Source organism: Alosa sapidissima, chromosome 20, assembly GCF_018492685.1.
Source record: "Alosa sapidissima isolate fAloSap1 chromosome 20, fAloSap1.pri, whole genome shotgun sequence".
NCBI classification, from domain to species: Eukaryota; Metazoa; Chordata; class Actinopteri; order Clupeiformes; family Clupeidae; genus Alosa; species Alosa sapidissima.
This window is the reverse complement of record NC_055976.1, coordinates 4,634,557-4,659,223: the sequence shown is the minus strand read 5'-3', so window position 1 is coordinate 4,659,223 and position 24,667 is coordinate 4,634,557. Positions and strand designations below refer to the sequence as shown.

Below are 24,667 nucleotides of genomic sequence, written 5' to 3'. Positions count from 1 at the left end.
TTGTTTCTGAAAGACTGTGAGATTTGGATGCCAAGGTAGTGAGAACACCCACCCCACTGTATACTGGCAGGGTGTGGAATGTCACAGGTTTGGTGAACATGATATTGGTAAAAATTATGATACTTAGGGCAACTTTTTGAGCAATGTCTCTGGACAACCACATAACGAGTTCCATGTGTTCTGATTGTATGGTCATCATGTGCTATACTGATGATTTAGTTTTTGTTTAGAAATGTTGCCCAATGTCAATTGGAACATGCCAGAACCGCCATACTTTGTGTAGCATTGCTCATAAAATTGCCTTGTATCATCAGTTTTAGAATCTGTCCCTATTGTTAAATAAGCTCTTTGCTTGAACTTCAAATGCTGAGTATATGTCTATCTTTACTTATCATTTTACTGGTATACACGCGCATCCTTCGCATCACAGAAAGGGTGTACATTACAGATTGTCGAGATGGAAAAAACGGTGATCTAGGAAGAAAGAGCATTGTGGGTGGGGACGCTAGATTTCCTCTGCGCTGATTCGTCGCTTGTGCTTGGGCCTCGCCGCCACAGACACTGTTGTACCTGCTTGTTCACATACTGTCAGTGAACGGCATATGAATACCCTCCTGGCGGGAGATATATAGGTAATATTTTATTGGTCGCCGTTTCTTCGACGTCTTCAATTATGGCAACTACCAGTCCATGTGTCGTGGTAAGTGTGTCGATGAATTATGAACAATTCTCGAGTCATTATCTGCACACAACAGAATTGCTAGCTGCTGCATGCTCCTTCCATGTAAAAGGCACGTTAAAAGGAATGTTGACAACCAAAGCAAATGCGACAGTTTCATAGCATAGATAAACGCATAGGGAACGACTTGATTCCATTCAGGGTCTAGTGAGCTTAAATTATATTAGTTTCCTACGATGAGCTGACGCGTTGAAATACAGTTTGCTCCCCAGTACCCCGGAAAAGCGGCGACGGGAAAACACGCGTGCTGTTCTCATGGCACATGATTAGCTAGCTTTCGTCATCAGCAGTTCGCGCATGTTGTTGCTGTTGGCTTTATGGACTGTTTTTGATGGGCAATTGTATTTATTCCTAATACCCTCTCATTGTCTTATCTGCCATTTTATCGTACTGAAACGTAGCCTACATTCTGTCAAGTACAAATGTAATATTTACAGCATGCCTGCATTACCTTCCAAACTAACCATGCTTGATCTCTTTGAAAGAGAGCTTTGTGATACAACAAAATGCCCCTAACAATTCTAGAACACCAAAAATAAACTTTACATGATTTTCGCAGCGGTTTGGAGAAAAAAATATAGGAAAAATCAACGTAGCAAAATAGTTTCCAATTTTGTCCACGCGTAGCACTACTCCATGCGTAGCACTACACTACTCTAAAAGAAAAGCTCACTGTAAATCTCAATAGCTCTATTTTGGGATAATCCCTGCCCACGTTTGGCCCTCGGGGGTCTTGTGCGGGGGAAATATTCAGAGGCAGCCGACGGTAAAAACTGTTGGGTGACCTGATGTCCCTGCACCATGTTGGCTGTGAACCCAGAGTTCTAAACAATGTTACATTTGTATCATTTTGTATCTTCAGTAGGCCTACTTGGAAACAGCTCATTTGCCACATTTGTAACAATGTTTCACTCAAGCTGAAATATAGTTTTATTTTTCTGCTTTGCAACTGAGACAAGCTTGTTATATAACCGTTGTTGCAGTCAATAAACCCAAACCCTGTGTGTTGCCTTGAGGAACTCACTAGAGGAGAGTGGTATGAAATGCTTGATTAATGGTGTGATTTGTAAGAAAATGGCAGGTGTCTTATGTGCCCTTGTGCACTAACACACATTACATCTCAAAGAAAGGTTAAATATATACCTCCGTCACTCTTGATACATTTAATATGTGAAATGCAAATATTATGAAGCATGAAAATGTGGACATGCAACAAAACTACATCAGTACAGTAACCAAACCTAAACCAACATGACCAACCAACATTTATGTAACTTCTCAGCTCTTGTGTTTCTTAAGGCTATTTGAGGCATCATCAAAAAGAGGTTCAAGCAGTGTTACTACAGAGCTGAAGTAGTAGGTGTTTAATCTGTTTGGAGTGCAAACTGCACCGGTGGTTGTTCATGCCAGACAGACACACCTGCAGTAGACAGGGCTGGAGTGTTGCATCTCCCCCGAGGCATTGTTCAGCTTTTTTTTCCTTCTCTGTCAGTGCCAGATTAAATGTAGCATGTCTGGACCATTGGCACATGTAGGAAACCACTCAATATCTGCTCTTGAGTGTCTTTGAATCACCTCCAGTGGGGAACCAGGTGTGAGCAACCCCCACCAATTGTAGTATTGGCATTAGGGATAGACCATTCAGAACCATCCTAGACCTGTTTGCATTTGACACCTTATTTATTTGCATTAAAAGTGTAGGCAAATGGTAAAGGGTAGGCAAAACAGTATGGCAAGAGGTTGAGATGATTGTTTTTCAAACCACTGAATCTGTAGTATGTTCCACATGCCCTGTTCTCACTGGAATAACCAAGAAGAAACATATTTTTTCCTAAATGTTTCTGTTTCTTCTCCATGTCTCCTCTAATTCTGTAAATCAAGCCTGAAAGCTGTAGCACCTCTGGGAAATAGAGCATAAGACTCGCCCTAGTCACATGTTCTTGCGCTGGAGGGTCAAAAACTAGGGCTGTTTATACCACTCAGGGAGATCTAATTTAAAGAATAAGGTCCAAGTATTCCTTTTAAGTGGTGTTGAATAAATGTGTGTGTGTGTAATCGGGGATGTGAGGGTGACTACCTCTTTCTCATCAGTAAAATGATGCCATAGGATCCTTGTACCCATATAATGTCTGAAGCCCAGTTAAATTAAATTTCTCAGATTGATGGTGAATTTAATCAATGAGTTCTGAAGAAGTATGGGGCTAAATGTTCTCATCTGTCTCATGCACAGGCATGAGTTTAGAATAGTTTTGTGGCCATTTCCAAATGTTTTGCTTTAAAGCAAGCAGACTAGTGGTGGTAAATGAATGACCTACTGTCCTTCACCTCCTCTCCACTGCCCTGCTTCTTTACCTCTTGTCCCTGTCCTGGAGGCCTAGCATGTTAAGCCATCTAGTTTCATGCTGTGATTGTCATTACTATATTTCAGATCAGTGATGACGAGCAGGGTTATGACCTGGACCTTTTCTGCATACCAAAGCATTATGCCTCTGATCTGGAAAGGGTCTACATCCCACATGGACTCATTCTGGATAGGTGAGTGAGTCTTCACTATAGACCCATGTTAATGTGGCAGGAGGATGAATACACATTTATTTCCAGACCTGTGTGCATCTTGCCAGGAGTCCCCAAATACCGCCTAGCTCTATCTCTGTTTTTGGAGTTTTCTGATTACAGCACACCCACCTTCTAGTGTCAAGGCCTTATTAGATATCCGTGTGTGAAACACTTGAATACAAATCGACTAAGTGACAGAGACAGTGCTGACTGGAGGAGAAAGCTGAGCTGGGGCTTGGCCCCCGCTGACCTGTCCCCTGACTCCCTCCACTCTTGCCAATGCAGGACCGAGCGGCTGGCCAGGGAGATCATGAAGGACATGGGAGGGCACCACATAGTGGCCCTCTGTGTGCTCAAGGGGGGCTACAAGTTCTTCGCCGACCTGCTGGACTACATCAAGGCCCTGAACCGCAACAGTGACCGGTCCATTCCCATGACTGTGGACTTCATCCGGCTTAAAAGTTACTGTGTAAGTGGATCACCCACACTAACTACACCTCACTGAACAGGCGCCACATTTACGGTGTGAGGATGATTATAAACCCAGGATTTTTCTCTGCCCTAAATCGTAATTAATGGAGTGCCTTTTTTCCACCTATGGACATTGGTATTTTGCGGATAATGTAGCATTAACAATTAATAATAATGTAATATGAAATAATTCCATAATATGGTCCTAAAGTTCTCAGTTAATTCTGTGAGCTTTTGAAGATCACTTCAAATGACTTTAATTTGACTTAACTTACTTAATCTTTGAACGTCACACCAACTATTCTTTGGATAATCTGAACATTACTTGTGACAGATTTAGGTCATAATAATGTTCACACATACACCAAGCAAAACAGAATGAAAGTCTTTTTTTTTTCATTATTCTCTTAGAATGACCAATCCACTGGGGAGATTAAGGTGATTGGTGGAGACGATCTGTCCACACTCACAGGGAAGGTAAGCATGATAAAAAAGAAACTTTTAAAATGAAAAACTAGCAGGTCGTGAAGGCCTTCAGCTCATGACTCTGTAAATATATAGATTGTTTCAGTGACCTTAAAACCTAAGGTGATAAACTAACAAACAGGCAAACTGGGACAAGACATAAGATAGGGCAAGAATAAATGTTAAACATTAACAGATGTTGTAGATAACGCAATATTACTAAATCTTTTCCATTTGCCCATGTTTCTACAGAATGTCCTGATTGTTGAGGTATGTATTAAATTCTGGATTGTGCGTATTTATACCTAATTGGTTAACAAATGTCAGGGTCATTTGACTTCACATGCTGTTTTTCTTGAAGGACATTATTGACACTGGGAAGACAATGAAGACGCTGCTGGAACTACTCAAGCAGTACAATCCAAAAATGGTCAAAGTTGCAAGGTAGAGGCAAACTTTTGATGCCACAATTGGCAGGATTTTTCCTGGGGTAGTGATTTCCACCGGTTGAAATTAATTATGAAGTATGAAGGTTCAGTCTGTGCTTTAGCAATAAGAATGAGGTTTTCAGGAATTTGGGGTGATACATTTTATTATTACTTCACTGTTCACTTTAATCCATGAATGTTTTGTTTTTACAGTCTATTGGTGAAGCGGACACCAAGGAGTGTTGGCTACAGACCAGACTGTGAGTGGGATTATCTCAACGTTTTCTTAAATAATAGCAATTTAAGATCATTATGCTGCAATTTAAAAAAAAAATTTAGTTCTTAAAAACTATTCAGTTTTAAAAAGTATTCAGTCAAAACAATTATCCCTGCAGTGTTGGTGAGTGACCAATCAGTGGTGCTGTGGAGCTTCTTGAATTAAGGTTTTACAGATGACCGCTTCAACAGTGCCATTCATTATCCTCTTGGAAAAGAAGTCAAAGTGGTGTTGTTTTTTCCTTGCCAGTTGTAGGATTTGAAGTTCCTGACAAATTCGTGGTGGGATATGCATTAGACTACAATGAATATTTCAGAGATCTCAATGTAAGTATAAAATCTAAATTTCTAGACTCGCTTTTTAAAAATCAAACCCGTCTGAGAGACCATTTTCCTACTCTCCCAGTAATCATACTGTCTCTCCGTTTCAGCACATCTGCGTCATCAGTGAAACGGGAAAAGAGAAGTACAAGGCGTGAGGAGTCCAGCACTTCCTCCTGTTGTACAGCCGTCTATCATTTGTTATTATTGATGCTCTTTCATTGTTTTCCTTTGTTCTTTTTTTGTGCTCTTCATTGTGGTGCTGTAGCTCACCACCAGTATGCAGGTTTTCCACTCAGGGGTCAGCGGTGAGGTGCAGAAGAAGAGAGAGAGAGAGAGAGTGTGCGTGTGTGTGTGTAAAGCTAACAGTACCTCACATTGGCTTTGACCTTTTAGCCCATCCAGTCTGTGGCTGCCATACACACAGTTTAAACCCTCAGCCTAAACCCTAAGCCTTCACTCTTCATTGGTCCTCACAGCCTAGTGCTTTTCAAACGTACACTCGTGAGCATGTGTGCAGTTCTGTCCAGGTGAAAACACAAAACTTCACAGGAAGTATGGGTCACCTTATAATTTATTTCATTGTGACTTTTAGTTTAAATTCATATACATTGCATTTTTTTTATTTTAAGTAGATGTGCACAATTCACCAGACATTTAAAATTATTATATGAACTGTTTATGTATAATTAAGTAAGTATACTGAATCCAGTATACCTCATTTGTACAGTAATTATCACATTTTGAGGGATGTACAAATGGTAATTATAGTTTATTCACAAAACTCACTGAAAACACAATGAAGTGTTTCACTGTAACAGTGGCTTTGTGTTTGATAATGTGTTGACATTTTTATGCTGGTATATGTTAGCTGTTGAGACAACCTTTTAAGGATTTTTTCATGGAAGTGTGTAAGTAAAATACCTGCATTGTGATCATAGTCAATGGTATTGCAATTTCAGTTGCTTGCTTATTCTGCTGAATATGGCTTCATGTTGAGAGATTAGTGGTGGAAAGTTTGTTTCATCTGTCAGACTACAGTACAAAACTGTACATTTCAATTGGTCTTCCTGGAGTGTTTTATTCCAATTCCTGAAAAAGATTGAGCATTTGTTTCATTCAGACTCCACAAGGCCAACCAACAAAATGTTCCTCTGATGCATATGCAATGCTTTTGTTGTTAGATTAGTGATGGATGACCATAGACAACCTGATTTCAGCGTGCAGAGGGCAACATGGAGCACATGGAGATATTTTGCATTATGCCTCTAGTGCAGTGTTCCTCAAAGTGTGGTCCAGGGACCACTGTTGGTCCGCAAGCTGTCCCAAGTGGTCCGTGAGCAGACGTGAGCAACTTGTATGTAAATCCAAACAGTTTTGCAACATGCCTAAGTAAACTTCGCCAGTTTAAATCATATGAATCCTCTGACACAATAAGCAAGGTGCAAAGACAATAAGCAAGGTGGTTCAGTGAGTAGGCCTGTTGTGTAATATACTGCTGAAGTAGATCTACTTTTTTATTTTTAGCTAGGTGGTCCGTGAGTTTTTTTTTTTTATTGGTTAACTGGTCTTTGGTCTGAAAAAGTTTGAGAAACACTGCTCTAGTGAAACACTGGGTTTTATAGAGCTCTAGAAGGAGAGGATAAGAAACTGATGTATATAGCAGGTGATGGCATGGACAAAACTGCCATGATGGTGATTTGCTTAAGTAAAGAATGGGCATTTGATAAACAAAATATAGGAAATCAGTAATGTTGGGCCTGCCTTTCACAATGATAAAATGTGAGGAATAACCTTCAGAGAGCCCAATAAAAAATTTGCCATCCATGACAAAAACGGACATTTACCGACCTAAATTAAATGACGGGCAAAGTCAAGCACCAAGCTCTGTCTCTCGTGCATGAAGTAAAGCTATTGTGTAGAATGTGGGAGTGTAGAGCTCACCCATCAGTGTTTGCCTGTAGGGTATTACTGTATTAAATTGGCAAAAAGATTTTTCCTTAGTTTAAGTTGGACTTGAGACTGCATGTTGATTGGAATTTCAATTAGGGCCTCATAGTTACCGTATTTTCCGGACTGTAAGTCGCACCGGAGTATAAGTCGCACCAGTCAAAAAATGTGTCATGAAGAGGAAAAAAACATATATATAAATATAAAAAGAGTCGCAGGACCAGCCAAACTGAAAAAAAGTGCGACTTATAGTCCGGAAAATACGGTAATATTGAAAGCAAACCCGTCATAACTGAGATGTAAGACCCTTTATTAGTAGACATTAATAGAGTAATCATTGTTGTCTTGCTATTGATTCCAATTGAAACCCATGTGACCATTGTCTGCAAAAATACAAATTCCTGCCACATCATCAAAGTTGCAACAACTAAGAGAAGGTGTGGCATTTGTAATCTACTGAAATGTGAGAATGCATTTGAAGATGAAAAACATTTTTACATGCAGTGTGCAGTAGCAGTGAGTTGGGAAAGCTTCCATTGTGGTGCTGCTACTCTTAGTCTCTTAAAGGTGAAAGTGAAGAGCCATCAAAGTCTAACTTTGACTTTTAAAAATGCAACATGTACTTGTTCTCTACAAATAGTACTGAAATGTGGACACCTGCTTCTGAAATAGCATTCCCAACATATCCTTGAAGTAAAGTTTCCAAAGATCATACTTTTAGTACTTAACGTATAATTCAGCAGATACAGAACATGAGCAATCTGTTGATAACTCTACACTTTGATCAATAACTTTAACTCTTTAATGCCAAATAAAGTGCACATCTTGATGCCTCTAATGCAATTTTGTGCTGGACATACATATGATGCTTGTGTTAAAAAGGTGTTTGCATACAAATCTACATGCTTCTGTGGATATTGTTGCTGAACATATAAACGGTATGACTGACGATAACTGGTTTTAAATTTATGCTTAGAAAGAAGGTTTGTGGTGCCTTATCAATGTTGGTTATGATCACGGTAGAGTGATGACCAGTTGCGCATAAACCTTTTTGTATTTACTTAACAACCATCCAATTTTGTTTGTTTTATTTTGGTTATTTACCACAAAGTTAACTGGGAATTGGCTGTTGAATTTATTGTTTAAGTAATGGTTTGACAAAATTACAGCCTGTGTGGAAATGAACATCCCACCCCCTCCTAAATAAGTAGGGACTTACAGCCTTGTAAGATACTCTTTGGACTGTATGATCAGAAATAATCAATAGAGCTGAATATATTCCCTATGACTGAGATATAGGATGTTTGTCTAGATCCACTCTTAGCTTTGCATTGAATCAGTAAAAACAACCATTTCATAATAGGACTGCACCTGTCCCATAAGCTATATGGCAATATGTAATCGTGGAGTTTTGTTTTGCTTGTCTTAAGGTCCACAAAAACTCATCTCCATCTATATCCTCTGAAATATGTCTAAAAATTAGTTGATTTAGTCAGGGTGAGAAAACATGTTATATAGACTATGAATGCCATTTGGAACAGACAGCCCCTGTAATATTTACTGGGATATTCTGTGAACTTGAACAGTTGTGACACACCAAGTACAGAATCATGGTGTTTCAATATTAGACCACCAGTGCACGAATAAACAATATCAGAGCTTCGGTTGTGCTTCTGTCTGTTATGTGTCAACTGTTCATATAAATTAAATGACTGGTGTCTATTGTGCTGATTTCAAATCACAAAGAGTTTAATTACAATAGCCATATGTTGTTTATTTCTCAATCAAATATACATCCTACTACACATCTTCATAATATGTTTGCAGTCCGTGCTTGTTGACATTGATAGGTCTGACTGGAGCAGAACAGTAACACTGGATAACAGACTAAACTCAACTCCAGTATTTACGTGCTGCTACAGCACAACCCATGAGGAAGTAGAGCTTCACTTTAGGTAGATCTCTTCAAACGGCCAGCTGGCTGGAAGGACATGCTGACACTAGAGCAGCAGCTCCTCATGGTCTGTATCACCATATCACTACAAACCATGACGTGCTGCTACCACAGCAGGTCAGCCACTTTGCACAACTGGCATTACTATTGAGATGGACTGGACATCTTGATGGGCTAAAACGTAAAGGGAAACTTGGCAGGAATAAGGTCTCCCACAATTAATTACATCAAAGTGGCTTAATAAAGTCAAAATGCATTTTGCACATTTAGACTGGGCTACATAGCATATTAAGCATGGCACAAGTTAAACAGGATATCAAAGTATTTAGTTTATTGTTCAATAAAAGCATACAACTTGAAATGGCGTTCACTCGCAATATTAACCTGGGTCCCTAGCGCCCCCTGCGGTACGTTGATGGGACAATAGATTAGAGATTGTGCGGTGCAAAACTTATCTTCAGACAGGCCTCGGCATGCTTGTCCTTCTCCACTCCCTTTGGGCAACGAGGGCCGTGCTGCTTGAAACTTGATATAGATAAATACAAAGTGTGGATTTACATGGAATGAGCTCCTGTAAATGAGAAATGATTTCATTAAATAGGTCTATAATACATAGAAGAAACACTGAGGACGTGCAAATGTGTGGCTATGCAAATGTTGTCAGGCCTAGTCTATTTGAGAGCTGTAAATAATACTGTAACCTTAGCCTATGATCTTGCAACGTTAATCATAATGGTTATCTTTACATTTCAAAAGCCTCCAACTAATTGCACTGACTGGCTCATCAAGCTCGTGACATCAGAATTTATCTGAACATGACCAGACATATCTCTCTGCTGACTGTAGCCTACGTCAATCCACGGCCCTGGCCAGACACCTCGCGCCTTTCATGAGTAGGTTTATCACTCCATGTAGGCTAATTAAAGTTAAAAGAGCTTAAAACTATTGTGATACTAGCTATAATCAAAACACATAACGTGTTTCGGATGTACATAACCATTATAGCCTACTTTGGAATATGTTGTTCCCAATTAATTATATCTGACGGATTTAAATAAAATATCTAGTTATGACTAATTTGTCCTATTTTGACCATTACAGGCACTCCAATGCATTGGCCACTTATATTTGTTTCGACTTCAGGCTGTAGACTATCATAGGCAAAGTAGCCTGGGCTAGGCCAACTCAAGCGGTCAAGACAATTATCTGCTCACACGAATTATTATTGACATAAAGTAGGCTAGTCACCCGGAATCATTTGTTAGTCACAAACTCGTAAATTGACTACCCAGTAATGTATATCGACGATTATAATCGACATAAATTGCTATTATGATCTTATGAAGGCTAGGCTATTTTCGTTATTAAAATAATTGAAATGAAAACAAGATGACATTGCTTTTCGTTAATTGCAACCTCAGCAAGACAGTGCCAACAACTCGACCGGTGACTTCCAGAGTTGCAAGTTAGGATAGCCTATTTGTTGGCTAATTAAAACGCAGCTGAAAACATCTGCCTTTGCATGAAACTCATAGGCGAGATTACTCGTTACAAATTGCACTCGGACAAAGCTTGACATTGTACTTTGGCAAATACTTCGCTCAGAAGCAAAAATAACTGAATAGACACCGCATGTTATTCAGATACGTTTAGTTCAACAACACTGTCAATGGTAAAACAGAGCATGTCAAACCAAATGCATTTGGTATTATAATTCGTCTGAAAGGCAAAGTCACAAAATTGGATTGAGCGTAAAAGTGCTGACAGTCACGTCTAGCGAACTATTCTAAAGTTGCATTATCCATACAGACTTTACTCTGATGTGCTTAGCACAATATAATTTAACAAACTAGGATGGTGGGGATAGGAGTTTGAGTGAAGAAAAAATATACGAGAAATAATGCCTTAAAAAACCCAAACTCACCTCCAGTCCAATCGAAAATGGCGCCGAAACGTAAAAAAACGTTCTAAATTTCATTGTATGGTCTCCTGCAAAGCTTTGTGGGAGCATGAGCAATGAAACATCCCTGTAGTGTCGAACGGAGGAGGAGTATAGTTCGTAATGTCGTGGCACACTTTTTAACACTTCTGTTTGTCCTATGGTGTCATTTGTGTGAACTTTTTTTGTCTAATTTTGTGGTAAAGTGACCTAAACTGTAACGGACAGCGCAATTAAACATGGAACCACCGGTGTCGTATCATTATGAATCATACCGGTTAATTAACTTTTCTTTTGCATACAAACAACATTTTACCTTTCACTGTCAAAAACAGTATTTCTCGTTAGACTACTAGTGGAAGTGTAGTATTAGTTGAGGGGACGAGCTCGTTATTGTTGCGCGAACGTGTTGAAGAAAGGTTTTACGTAAGGTGCGGCAGGCAGCTCAATGAGCTGTTGACAAAACTGTGCCCAGTTCTGCAGTAGCCTATCTTTAACTCGATGGAGACAAGAGTTGCCACTTGTGACACGTTTCTACTCCGGTTTTGCAAGGTTATATCTCGCTATAGATGTCTGGCGAGTGAGCACACCAAAAGTTTAGTAAAAAAAAAAAAAAAAAAAATGGCCATGCTTGTAAGTAGTCACAGTGGCTATAGGGGCTTGATAATAATACTATTGTGATGGATACAAATGGTGTTGTCTTATGGCTTGCCAGTTATTAAAAAAAGCATGCCCAAATTTATAGACAAAATAATAAACCACGTGCAGATCTTGTAGTGAGATGGTGCCTGTCTGTTCACTTGTACAATTATGAACTAATATCTGAAGTGGAATTATTTTAAATGTTGACAGCTAAATGCATAAGAACAATACATGTAAGGGGATTCCCACAACACCAAAATGTCACTCTGCTACTGGTTTGCTGTGTCCAATGTTAGCATCATCTGACCTAAGTAATGACCCCTCAGTTGCCTGGCTCTGCAACTTGTGTCTCTCATTAGTGCCAGAGAAAAGAAACATTGTCTGATGCCAGACAGAAGCCCATGCAGTGAGCTGTAAAGAACATGTGACTACCATAGCACATTGCCAGTGCTCTCTGTAAAGGCAAAAAATATGCAAAGCTGGACTATGGGGAAATAAGTGTGCCACCATTTTGAAAGGAATGAAAACACAAACAGCAGTGAATTTACTTCTTCTATCTGCTCTCTCTCTCTCACTTGCTCACTGTTGCAGTTTAAAGATGGGCGGCATAGGACAGCTTAATTCAATTTAGAACAGGCTGTCTGTAGGCCACCATAACTACCCAGTTAGTTTAGTGAATCATAAAATTAAAGATGTCAGAGAAGTTCAACAGATTGAAAAGGTTTCTGAAGGTGACATCTGCAGTGTAGAATGGAAAATTACCTACATCAGATAGAGACTGTACTGAAGAAAACATCATAGTCAAATTTCTCTCAGTCAATACACTCTGTCAACTCTGTCTGGCTTTCCATAGCCCTGGGATGAACCCCTTTGAGATTGAGCACTGTTGCAACTGAAAGACAGCACTGATCAATTGGTTATGGTTATTATATTTCGAAGATGCTCATACTCAATTGTTTGGGTTATCTTAAGATCAAGTTGAATGAACCCCACATTTCCCTCCCAAACACAGAATACAATTCAAAAACGGCTCCCTTTAAAGAATAATCATAGCAACAAAAATATTTATATTCTCTGTCAACCTAACAAAGCCTTACTATTGGACTAATTAGGCCATTCATGATTAACTTATCAAACCTAAAATATATTATTCCCAGCAATACAGTGTAATTTACTCAGAATCACTAGTAAAATTCTAGCCTGACCACGCCTACCTAGATATCTATTCACGAAGTGAGTGAGTGTGGTTTTAACCAAACTAATAAAATTATACTGTTTAAGTAAAATGTTAAGATTACCAACCCAAGTGTAAGTGTACAAACTGTGCCCTTGTACGCGTGCGCAGGCGGCATCGTCTGACGTATGAACCTAGCGTCTCCCGGAAGTGCTGTGAAATTCTGGCCTAGCATTGGTTACTACTGCTGCTTCAACAAAGGCACGCCTGCACTTTTTGCGATCCTGCTTGGACTATGTCCCCGTCGGTCAAACCTCATGTAGCAAAAGGGGCGGGAAGTTTGGTTGAGGCTGTGGGTTTTCGGTAGCGGCTGCAGTCTGGACATTGTTATCGCCTTTTTCGTATAGAGTCATTGACATTGTGGGCGTCGGAGTATCACAGAATCGCTTTAGTTTGATGCGCTAACGGTAATGTAGCATCTTGGTTAGCTTGCTAGCACTAGTACAGCTAGCAAGATCAGCATTACTGGCTAATTTGTTAGCTAGCTGAAAAGCTACCCTGGCTACCCAGCTTGATTTCTCTTTCTGTTAAGTTACTAACATTTGTGTGCCTTACAAAACCCACTGCACTGTACGATTGCTCTACAAAACAGTGTAGGCTAGTATTCACGATAATTTTCTATGAATGCAACTTTAAGCGGCTTGTCAGCTTACTTTAACATTAAGACTGGTTGAAAATCTCTTAATGAGCTTGTTCAGTTGGAGTGCAGTTAGCTTTTCCCCACAGCTAAGGATGCTAGCCTAGCTAGTTAACTGGCCTACTAGCCAAGTTGTGCATGGACTGTTCATTCCATTTAGAAGTAGCTTCTAGCTAGTCAGCTTGCTTACTGGACGCTAGCCTTTGCACATCTACTAGCGTCTGATATTCACATCGGCTTTATTTTTGACTAGAGTGTTGACGCAACTAAATTGAATAAGAACCTGACCATGAATGTTCTAAATTAATTTGAAGACTCATAGGCTTGACACTAGTTATCCTGCTACCCAAACATCTAAGCCTATTCACTTATTTAACGATGAATATAGAGCCATTTGTTTTATCATTGGCAAAAGAGATATGTTAAGCTGGGACATTTCAAGCAAGTAAAAGGTAGCTGCTAGCAAGTAAGATATTCTAACTTCTACTTTTCAATAGGCTACGCTGTGTAGGCATGAGCTACAGATGTAAATCTTTCACGAAATTTGTGGCACATATAACATATCTAGCAACGATGTAGCTCGCTACGGTAGTTCAAAACTCAGTCGGGAACGTTGCAGTCGTAACGTTATCTAAAAAATATTAACTCCAAAAAGAAACAAAATAGATGAATGATCAAGAAATTATGTCCCAAGAGAAGATGGAACTTGACCTCGAAATACCATCGTCCCTTGTCCAAAGCGACGGGCATTTGAGGCGATCCAACAGTGCTCCTATGATAAACGGCCTAAGGTTTGATATCTTTGTTTTTTTTCTGTAACGTTTAATGAGTTGGTTGTAAATGCTTTACAATTTATCTATTGTAAAATCAGTTTGTGTAAGCCCATATAAAAATATCATGCTTTTTTGTTTGTGGACACTTTCTGGTAATATTTGCTTTCTCGGAAAACCTATCTGTTATCTTTGTGTAAAGTGTGAAGCCTAAATATATATAGCCTGAGAAACTATGTGTCATGTATGTTGTTCTGCCTTGTTTTTCAGTGACAGCTCACAGGTGTTTCAGAGAGAGAACCTGCGAAGTAGGAGAAATAGCACCACTGTTGTCAACCGCCCTAATGTGGTACTGGATTATAATGATTCTATCATTCCTTCAAAGTTTCTTTTTTTATAAGTTTGCTCGGTTGGTAATCTCTCAACCTGCTTTTGCCTTACAGATTCCCTCCTCGCCTATCCGGGTTCCTAGCACCAGACTCTATCAGATTAAACAGGTACACAAGAACTTCTGCCTTAGCATTACCAGTGAGAAAAACATAGACCTTCATAGTGGACTACCATTGGATATGTCAGTTATGCATCGTACCAACACAGTGTACATAGTGTATTTCTGTTTGATATCTGAGCTGGATAATCAGCTATTTATGCATGGCAGAAGATGACCTCCTTTCCTCATGGGGAGTGTGGGTTATTGAGAGCCATGCTAAAATCAGATTGTGGAGTGCTGAAAGCATGCCGTCTGTGAGAGTAGACTGCTTAGTAGTACCACGTTCCAACACCACATTTCGTGCTCACTGACACTAGAGATGTGGATATGTCTGTAAATACATCTACACTCTGGACAGCAGCTGGTTAAACATCTTCTAGGACAGTGTTTCTCAAACTTTTTCAGACCAAGGACCAGTTAACCAATAAAAAAACCCTCACAGACCACCTAGCTAAAAATAAAAAAGTAGATCTACTTCAGATAGATATATAGATATATAGATACTTTATTGATCCCCAAGGGGAAATTCAGGAAGTCTCAGTAGCATACAGATATCACACAACATGCACTTACAGCAGAAATGGTAAATATAAGTATAAACATATAACCAAACTCCACTGTACAATAGAGACAGTAGGAGATAAGAAAAACTAACAAAACAAAATACTAAATATACTATATAAATTAAATGTAAAAAATCCAGTGTGCTTGAGGGTGATAAAGCATGAGACGCTTGTAGTGACAGGGCCTGTAGTTCTGTGTGCATGGTGAGGTGCTCAAGAGAGTGAGTGTCATGGTGAAGGTGCAAAAAGTAGACCAACAGTAGTCCTTTAGTTATGTGTGCATGGTAAGGTGCTCAAGAGAGTGAGTGTCATGGTGAAGGTGCAAAAAGTAGTCCAACAGTGCAATAATAAGGTCTAGAGACCAGCATAAATAATATGGACAAATGGGAAAGTGAAGTATAATGTAGACAAGGTAATATAAAAAACTGTCAGTGCAAGAACAGGTTGAGGTAATAGGGTTACAGCCATTCAGTATTGTAGCAGAAGCCATTGAGCATGTGTGCTAATATAGCATGAAAAACAGTGTAGCAGGAAAACAGTAGTAAAAACATTAGGTTGTGGACATTAGTAAAACAGTAGTAAAGCAGTAGTGGGCAGTCAGTACTCAAACGTGGAGAGGCAGACAGACTAAGCAGAGAAGTCTATCTCTCCTCTTCCCTTTAGTGACGCATTAAACAGTTCAATGGCCCTGGGCCCTTCAGCAGTATATTACACAATAGGCCTACTCACTGAACCACCTTGCTTATTGTCTTTGCACCTTGCTTATTGTGTCAGAGGATTCATATGATTTAAACTGGCGTAGCTTACATAGGCATGTTGCAAAACTGTTTGGATTTACATACAAGTTGCTCACGTCTGCTCACGGACCACTTGGGACCGCTTGCGGACCACCAGTGGTCCCCTGACCACACTTTGAGAAACACTGTTCTAGGGGTTTCTGTTGAATGACTTTGCTTAGATGTTTTTAAAGGTAGCACCATTAACCAGATATAGCATGTAACTAAAACTTTACATGATTTGTAATAATAATTGACCCACAGGAGGAAGGAGTTGACGTAATGAACAGAGAGACTGCACATGAACGGTAAGGAAAGAGGTGTTCGTCTTGTTATAGTGTCATTTGTGTTGCCAATGTAATTAACCAGTAATATCCTGTGTATTAACTGCATTGTGTATTAACCACAGGATAGTGTTTTATGCAAGTTTAAAAAAACAAAACCATATTAATACCATATTAACTGCCCCTGTGTATTAACCTCATAGCTGAAGAAATTCTGTAAAAGTAATGTATAAACCTCGGCCAATAGTTCGGAAATTACGGTACCCAACCATACCCAAGCTATTGGTAGTTCTGATTTACAAGTGTAGAAGTGTTTATTTTGCATTTGTTTGTTTGTGAAGTCTTCATTTACCCTCTCTATTTTGTTCTCTAAAGGGAAGTCCAGACAGCTATGCAGATGAGTCAGTCTTGGGAGGAGAGCCTGAGTCTGGTAAGCATGTCATGGTTGGATGCATGATTACCCCATTGTGAAGTCATTGTCAAGTCACCTATGCTACAGCATTGAGGCCTGGCCACATTGCTCTGCATAATAGAAAATGTCTATGTACAAAATTATACCAAATGCCTGCCATGGTACACTGGTCTGTCATATCTGCATGCTATGCTGGGCTAAAAAAAGCTCATGATCCCTTACCTTGCACAATGGTGGTGGGCTCCAAATAGCATGCTACAGAGTCATGGAGTTAACAGGGCCACCAGTCTCTCAAGAAAAGGCTGTGTTGGTAGTATAAAACTCCAACAATTATGACTGTGCTTCTGAACCTGTCCATGATCTGATGCATTGTGAACATCTGTGTCTGATAACTCCTCTCCCTTTACAGAGTGACAATGACTTGGAGAAGTCTTCTTCCTCATCGCCAAAGCGGATTGACTTTGTGCCAGTGTCGCCTGCTCCATCCCCTACTCGAGGGATGCTGAAGAAGGTTGGTTCAGTCTACACTGAGCATTTTAAAATGGAAAGAAAATGCTTACCCATTATGTATGTCTGTCAAATCTCCCACCATCTTCTCTTCTTCCCACAGCAATGTTTCTCCCCTTCCCTGCAAATCCTGGTGAGCAGCAACGGCTTGACCCCCAGCCCCATTCCAAGCCCAACAAGGCGCCTGCAGACTGTGTAAGTTAGACTGGAACACGTCTTTCACATTGTGGTATATTCTGGTTGAGCGAGGACTAGAGGCCTAGAGCTGGTCACTATAGAGTGTGATTGGAGATACCTGGTCAGGTCAGTTGTAATCTATAATGTGCATGTGCAGTCTCCACTTGGCCTTTAAAACGCATTCACTCTCCCTCCATCTCACTCGCTTTGTATTTGATTTGATGTTGTTACATACTGTACTACACACATAGCTAGCTATTTATCTACTAGATTAGCCTCCATAACTTGTTGCATAAGGATACATGAACTGGACTTAAGATACTTCAGTTGAACATAAGGATACTTTGACTGAAAGGATCAAGCATGGTTATATAGCCAAGACTGAAAAGTTTTCCTTTCCAAACAGATTTGTGCGGCATGTTGACTTTCCACAAATGTCCCTGAAATCATTTCTGTAGTGTTAAATCCCATGCGGTTGAGAAGGACAGGTTTTCTTTGGATAAACGCATCTGCCAAATGAATAAATGTAAATGCAAACAATGTAATGTAAACAACAGCTGGTAATGTTAAGAGTTTGTGTGTTTGTAGCCGTAGAAGCCAAAGCCCTATCAACTGCATACGGCCCAGCATCCTCGGTCCACTCAAGCGTAAAGGTGAGTCTGCCTGGACTTCTATGTCTGCCATGTGTAGAAGATATTAGATGCTAGGCAGTATCAAGCTGTGAAAAGGTAACTGGTGGAATGTGTCAGTCGGTTTGTTTGTTTACATGTTTATGTTGAGGTGGCTCCTGCATGGATTTATGTCTGGGCTTTACTAACTGCTGACTGGCTGTCTTTCCAGGGGAGATGGAAACAGAGAGCCCACCCAAAAGGCTCTTTCAGGGGACCACTACCATGTTGTCCACAGAAGTGTCGCATTTGCCAGAACTTGGCTCTTGGTAAGTGTCTCCTACCACAGTGCTGACTGCACCCTCCAAGTCCTGTATGGAAGATTCCCAAAACCGCATCTTGCCCTTTTAAAGTGGAAGAGTACATTTTAGATTTGTGTTTCTTGGACACAACAATGACCTATATTGTTTAAACAAGTGTGCAATGGAGACCGTTCACCATATTGGGAAAATCCAGAGGCTGTGCAGTACATGCTGTTTGGAGCCACAGCATACATAGTAAACAAAAAATCTAAAGTAATATCTGCCCAGAACACACCATAATTGGTTCAATATCAGCCATTTTGTAGTTCCATGTGCCAGCTTCACTCAGTACTGAGTGTTCATGTTTTTTACAGTCATTGGTGCTATGGTGGATGCTTGCACAGTGTACTAGGGAGCTGGCCTAGCTCACCTGGTAGAGCATCACTCGATTGTCACCAGGGTCACGGGTTCGATTCCCAGGTGTGTTGACACCCTTAATGTGTAGTACTCATCCAGTGGCCATGTTGGCCATAGAGGGTATCTGCATGCATGCAATGGGTTTACCACTGCAAATAACTCTCCCTCTCTCCACACAATGAGATGAAGGGGTTAAAAAGCATGCTATAAAAACATGGAGTTAACAGGGCCACCAGCCTCTCAAGAACAGGCTGTGTCGGTAGTATAAAACTCCCACATTTCTTATTTCTTATCGTTTCTATAAATGTTTTTTTTTTTCTTTTTTTTCTGTGTAACTCTGACACATTTCATAATACAATAATAATTATTATTCCTCATAAAGAAAACTAAGAAGACATCTGAGCTGCACTGGCGTCTCCTTCTCACTAATTATTATTCCTCAGGTTTAATAGAGAAGTTAATGTTCTCATTAAGTGTGTCACTATACATTTTGACACTGCATCTCCTCATGGGGATTTGGTCATATGGACAATTTGGCTATGGCAACACGTTTGCCATGATCCAGTGCATTGGTCTTGTATTTTAGAGACATCTTAGAAAATCATCAGCGTTATGATGTTTTTTGTTAAAATATAGTTCAGTAGCAATCTACTATAAAGTATAAAACTATAAAAATGTATTCATTTAGGCTAAATGATCAGTCAAAGGTCATAGATATACAAAGGAGCCTGGCTGCTGTTTCAAGATGATTCTTCCCCCTCACATAATGCCACACACCTCATTTTGACAGGCTGTTAAAAAGAGTGTCCATGAGAGTGGATTGAAATGCTGTGCAATGTAGCCAACTATAAGCAAATTGTTCGAATTATCTCATTGGACTGTCTAGTCAGTTAGTAGGCTGACCAGGCAAATGTCACGGTTTCCATTCAGCTCATTTGCATATTCTATGTGCATTCATGAAAATTCGTCTCAAGTATATGCACATCTGTATGTGTTTCCATCCACTGTGTTATGCGAGTTTAAAATTGAAAACCCCCTAGGGAAGCGTTAGGGAAGCGTTCTAATCAGCTGTGGGATCAAAAGGCAAGGTCGTCAGGACCTTTTACGGAAACATTCTGGTACAAATGTTTCCATCAACTTTAATCGTGTTATACTTATGCAAATCTAGAGTTAATCCACTCCCTCTAGCGAATTACCATTTCTATGCGCATAAGAAGATTTAATGCGAATTTCAAGTGTTTCCAGTCAGAATTTCTTATCTATCTATAAATTACAGCAACGTTTTTCTGTCTGTTATTAGCATATCTCTCAAACCGTTTGTCCGATTGTTTGGACAAGAAATGCAAAATATATCTGTAAAAGAAGCATACATTGGCTTTTGCCACTCTACTGTAGCCACTCCCCCTCTCACACAGCACAGTCCAGGACCAGAGACAGAGTGGGCTGAAGTTTTGGCAGCACTGAATCATTAACACGGGTAGAAAGTCATGTTTGGATGGTTATGATGTCTGACCTCAACAATAAGCAATGTCTCTGTATGCGGTTTGCTTGCATAAAATGATTCCGCAAATTTTGCAACACACCAACAAATACGGCTAGTAAATGGATACTTCGAATAGCCCAGGCTACTTTGGACTTTTGACTTTGAATAAACAAACAACAATTCCAAATGCAAGGTGAGCAATAATGGTCCTGAATTTAAGGATGTTTCAGAACAGAGACTGTTTTTGAGTGACATTGTTTGCAAATTTCATATGATGCATCACTCCACAAAATGGTTTGTCTTCTAGATCATTGGTTCCCAATGACCGGCTCGCAGGAGGTTTTATTTGGGTCGCCAGCATAGTCAGTTATTGTGATTGATATGTTTAATAGCCTTGTATTAGGATCTAGTTTGTTTACTACCACAGTTATGGTTTTGTCATAACTCAGTCTACATTTTTTTATATTTGCACAAGCAATAACAGACACCAGCTCTTCAGCTTGGCAGATTGAAAACTAAAATGTGTCATTAAAATCGCAATCTAGATCATCAAGTTTTTCAATAGGCTAAACATATAGCCTTAAATCAAAGCTTTAGGCTTATGTCATTTTGGTCCACTATAGACAAGTGGCCGACAGTGTGATGTAACTTATAGGCTACCAGAGATTGTCTTTGAGTCATATGTTGCAAATTTCAGATGATTCATCATTCCACAAAATGGTTTGTCTTCTCCATCGTCAAGTTATTCAATAAACATATAGCCTTAACTCAAAACAGCCGTTAGGCTTATGTCATTTTGATCTGTAAAAAATATCACGTGCAGCCATGCTCACATACTCACTGCACACTTATTATAATGTATTTTAATATAATATTCAATATTCATTATTGAATGCTTAGCTGGAATGATGTTTTTCCCCTTTCATCCTATTTTTAAAGCAGGCCTACCTGTGTGCATGTAATTGGGCTACGGGTTTTCTACAGGAATAGCATGTTTGAATGGGCACTACACTAGTATAAGTTATAATTATAGTATATAAATAAGTTATATATTATAGTATATAAATGCTAGTATAAGTACTACTTAAAATGTGCATTAAAAACGGTTCTAAACGGTTATAGAAAAGCAAAAGGCCCTGCAAGGACACGGGTCACAAATGCTCCACAACAACTGAGATTTTAGGGGCTTATGCCCAACAACGCTTCTTACCTATTTTATAATCACTGTAGCCTACAGCCTCCTCGTTTATTACACACTTTTAGCAGACGTCTGATTTGTCATTGAATGACACCAGTGTTTACAACTGCCGAAGATGCATCTGCCACATTTTGCATTTGCTCAAATGCACTCTAGTTCATTCAGTTGATTGTTTTCCCCTGCCTTATTGATATTTTAACACTCAACGTCAGTCCTATACTTTATCATTTTTGAAGGGACAGGCCTACAGTGCATATTGATTAGAGAGACTGTTGAGTGTGTGGAAGTTTAGTGCTGTCGTCTCTCTCCGGCAGCAGCCTGTCCTCCGACCTGCTGGACGGCAGCCTCAGCAGCGTGGGCTCCTCCTCCGGCTCCCCGGCCAAGATGGACGGTGTGTCCCCCTCCCCCAGCGGCTCGCCTTTCACGCCCCTGCAGGACCGCTCCCCCAAGTGAACCGGCAACATCGACAGACAGCAGAGGTGGGGGTGCTGCTGGACAGCAGGAGAGGTTTGATGGACCCCCCCCGCCCGCCCCCGTTTCTCCTGAACATCGCATCCTCATCACCCTGTCTCTGAGCACCAGTACTTTCGGGGTTTGATCATTCATCCCTCCCACCCCTTAGATCCTCATGATGGTGGAGATGGAGGTCTGGTCTGTGGTGGGAAACCTGTTGGGTTTTTCTGTATGTGAAAAGAACAAAGGCAAAGCCGACCAGGAGAAGGGCTTGTGTTGGGACACTGCAGCTACGCCTGCGTGTGTGAGATGGCACATGGACGCTACCCTCGCACCAGCTGCTATAAAATATGGATGTAAAAATCGGTGCGAAGGCTTATCCCCGAGTGTTGCGGGTCATCCGCCCCTGCATCCTTTCCTTACAGTGATTCCTACATGTGGAGAAGAGGGTTCGGATACATGATCTTTCTGCTAAATTGAGTCCTCTTGGTGTGTACATTTATTATTATTATTATTATTATTATTATTTTTTTTTTTATGTCTTGGAAAAAGAGTGATTGTAAGAACCCCTGTGGCGATTAAAAATCCAGGTCTGTCTTTGGACATGCACAAATCGCCTACATTGTGTTGCTTAAAAGAAAAACAAAAAAGATTTAACTTATTTTTTTTTTTTTGTTGCTACTTTTGTGTTTTGGTTTGGTTTTGTAAGTAATGTGTAAATATGATGAATATCAATTATTCTAATTAGTTTATTATTATCCACTCTGACTGAGGCAGAGCCCAGAGCTTGGCTCGCTTAGTGAAGAGACAATTGTTCTCTGGTGGAGCTGTTTAGCACCTCAATGCGATTGTGCTTCCAGGGGAGCACAGATGGGCGAGTGTTGGTTTTCTCCACCTAAAGCTTTGAGCATGGAAGAAGGGCTCCTCTCTTGATATTGAGATGTGGGTGGGGAGCAAGAAAACAGCTTTGTGTGTGTGTGTGTGTGAGGGAGGGAGGGAGGTGGGGGAGATCCATGTTCTCACTCTGCTTGCCTGGCCTTCCTCTCGACAACTGTATTTCCCAGCATAGTGATACGGATGTAGTCACACACCACCAGTTGCATTGCGCAAATCTCCATAAAGAATGCCGTTAAACGTGTGTGTGTGTGTGTGTGTGTGTGTGTAAGAAGGGGGTACCACTAATTTCAGGATGACAACACTACAGCGGGCTCAGGTGTCACCAACGGTAGTGTGACTTTCACCACTTCAGCACAGCCAGAGTTTCCAGCTCAACAAGCAGTCAGGAAGAACAAATTGGGTGAAAACCATATTAGGTCCTCCCTCCTATCCTCTCTCTCTCTCTCTCCTGGAAGACTTGTTTGCTGTGTACAAACTATGTGGTGCGGACGGTGCAGTTTCAAACACACTTACCTGATTGCTTAAAAGAAGAATAGGTGTGTGCTGTTAACCCAAATGGCCATTCCTGAACTATTTCAAATGGCAGGCCACTCTATACAACATGAGACTCAAAGAGTTGATATGCTACTGCTGTCATGACGAGCACAGCTTTAATATTTGATGCCGGTGCAGTTAAGAGCCGTTAACACATTCAGGGCCATCAGGTTCTAATGAACAAGGTGTTGAGGCTGACCTAAGTGTTCAATTAGTCCCCCCGTGCTGACAGAGCTGGATGTCTGCTTCTGTAGGGGTCAATGGGGTCATCTACTGATTCATGAAAAACTGTGCCATTCAACAGGCCTGTATATAAGGGTATACATATATATATATATATATAGAGAGAGAGAGAGATTATATGAGTTGTACAGCTGTAATTGTGAAAGTTGTATGATTATTCATTTGGGTTGTAGTTATTTTAGTTCTTACCTAGTTTTTTAAAGATGCTTTTATAAATCAGTCTTATTGGACTTCTTTTGTTTTTCTTTTCAAACATGTTGAAGCATGGTATGACGTATCATAAAGTCTTTTTATGTGCAAGGAAGTGATTGTAAAACCCTATTTTATTGAAGTGAATTAAATTGAGTGCATTTTTTTTCTTCTTCTGTAATATGCTAAGCAAACAAGAGCATTGGCGTTTCAGTTTAATGGTAAACAAAAAGGAGAAGAAAGGGACTACAGGTCATCAGCCTTGTTGTCGTGGTTGTTGACTGCTATTCTTGTCATTTCCAGTATTTTTTTTCCTGTTTTTTGTCCTGTGGAGTCATTCATTTATTATTTAATTGTCAAACATTGAAACTGTCCTCATGCCTCGAGCGTAACACACTGTGACTTAAAATGTGTGTGTCTCAGCGTGTGTATGTGTGTTTCTGGTGTCAAGTTGCAGAGTGGAAGAGGAGTTGTGATTGGATTTCACACTCTGTCCTCTCATGTCCCCAAAGGACAAACGCTCACCCAGGGCCTCCAGCATGGTAGCGATGCTCACATGGCAAAATAAATTATTTGTCAACCACTTCCAGCTTTTGAATTGTACTCATTTTCACATTAGATGCAATGTAGAGTATCCCCTTTTTGTATGTTTGTGACATACTGGATACCCTTTTAGCACTAGGGATAACCAATTCATCTAAAATCTGCTAAAAGTCATTCTTCTGCCCTTGAAAACCGTGTTAGTGCAGTAC

General features: G+C 40.2%; 2 protein-coding genes, 1 long non-coding RNA gene and 2 other non-coding genes across 6 annotated transcripts; 4 read left to right on the top strand and 1 right to left on the bottom strand.

The window, feature by feature from the left end:
* Positions 1-523: 523 nt before the first annotated feature.
* Positions 524-8,869, top strand: hprt1 (hypoxanthine phosphoribosyltransferase 1). The gene is made up of 9 exons (XM_042074507.1): positions 524-700; positions 3,168-3,274; positions 3,581-3,764; positions 4,178-4,243; positions 4,484-4,501; positions 4,593-4,675; positions 4,873-4,919; positions 5,186-5,262; positions 5,367-8,869. Exons 1-9 carry the CDS (start codon positions 674-676, stop codon positions 5,412-5,414), a joined length of 657 nt encoding a protein of 218 aa, XP_041930441.1. The 5' UTR covers positions 524-673; the 3' UTR covers positions 5,415-8,869.
* Positions 8,870-9,476: 607 nt separating this feature from the next.
* LOC121694363 lies at positions 9,477-11,332 on the bottom strand. Its single transcript, XR_006025735.1, has 2 exons — positions 11,085-11,332; positions 9,477-9,731 (listed from the first exon to the last, which is right to left on the bottom strand). It is a non-coding gene; the product is annotated as an uncharacterized LOC121694363 (long non-coding RNA).
* Positions 11,333-13,126: 1,794 nt separating this feature from the next.
* Positions 13,127-24,498, top strand: pabir2 (PABIR family member 2). 2 transcript variants are annotated; one of them, XM_042074501.1, is made up of 10 exons: positions 13,127-14,403; positions 14,653-14,731; positions 14,826-14,879; positions 16,476-16,519; positions 16,871-16,925; positions 17,317-17,418; positions 17,518-17,609; positions 18,180-18,244; positions 18,432-18,528; positions 21,917-24,498. In XM_042074501.1, the coding sequence occupies exons 1-10, from the start codon at positions 14,279-14,281 to the stop codon at positions 22,050-22,052; spliced, it is 849 nt and encodes a 282-aa protein (XP_041930435.1). In that variant the 5' UTR covers positions 13,127-14,278; the 3' UTR covers positions 22,053-24,498. The 2 variants fall into 2 exon arrangements, with proteins under 2 accessions (XP_041930435.1, XP_041930434.1); XM_042074500.1 differs by having other exon boundaries at positions 13,135-14,403; positions 21,914-24,498.
* Positions 17,088-17,239, top strand: LOC121695102. The gene has a single exon (XR_006026020.1). It is a non-coding gene; the product is annotated as a small nucleolar RNA U109 (small nucleolar RNA).
* LOC121695101 lies at positions 19,043-19,199 on the top strand. The gene has a single exon (XR_006026019.1). It is a non-coding gene; the product is annotated as a small nucleolar RNA U109 (small nucleolar RNA).
* Positions 24,499-24,667: the final 169 nt, after the last annotated feature.

Bases quoted from the DNA above. Each gene is read 5' to 3' on its own strand.
- pabir2 (XM_042074500.1), top strand. From the start codon at position 14,279: ATGAATGATCAAGAAATTATGTCCCAAGAGAAGATGGAACTTGACCTC. The intron at 17,419-17,517 runs GTTGGTTCAGTC...TTCTTCCCACAG, and splicing joins CTCGAGGGATGCTGAAGAAG to CAATGTTTCTCCCCTTCCCT. The intron at 17,610-18,179 runs GTAAGTTAGACT...GTGTGTTTGTAG, and splicing joins ACAAGGCGCCTGCAGACTGT to CCGTAGAAGCCAAAGCCCTA.
- hprt1 (XM_042074507.1), top strand. From the start codon at position 674: ATGGCAACTACCAGTCCATGTGTCGTG. The intron at 3,765-4,177 runs GTAAGTGGATCA...TTATTCTCTTAG, and splicing joins TCCGGCTTAAAAGTTACTGT to AATGACCAATCCACTGGGGA. The intron at 4,676-4,872 runs GTAGAGGCAAAC...TTGTTTTTACAG, and splicing joins AAAATGGTCAAAGTTGCAAG to TCTATTGGTGAAGCGGACAC.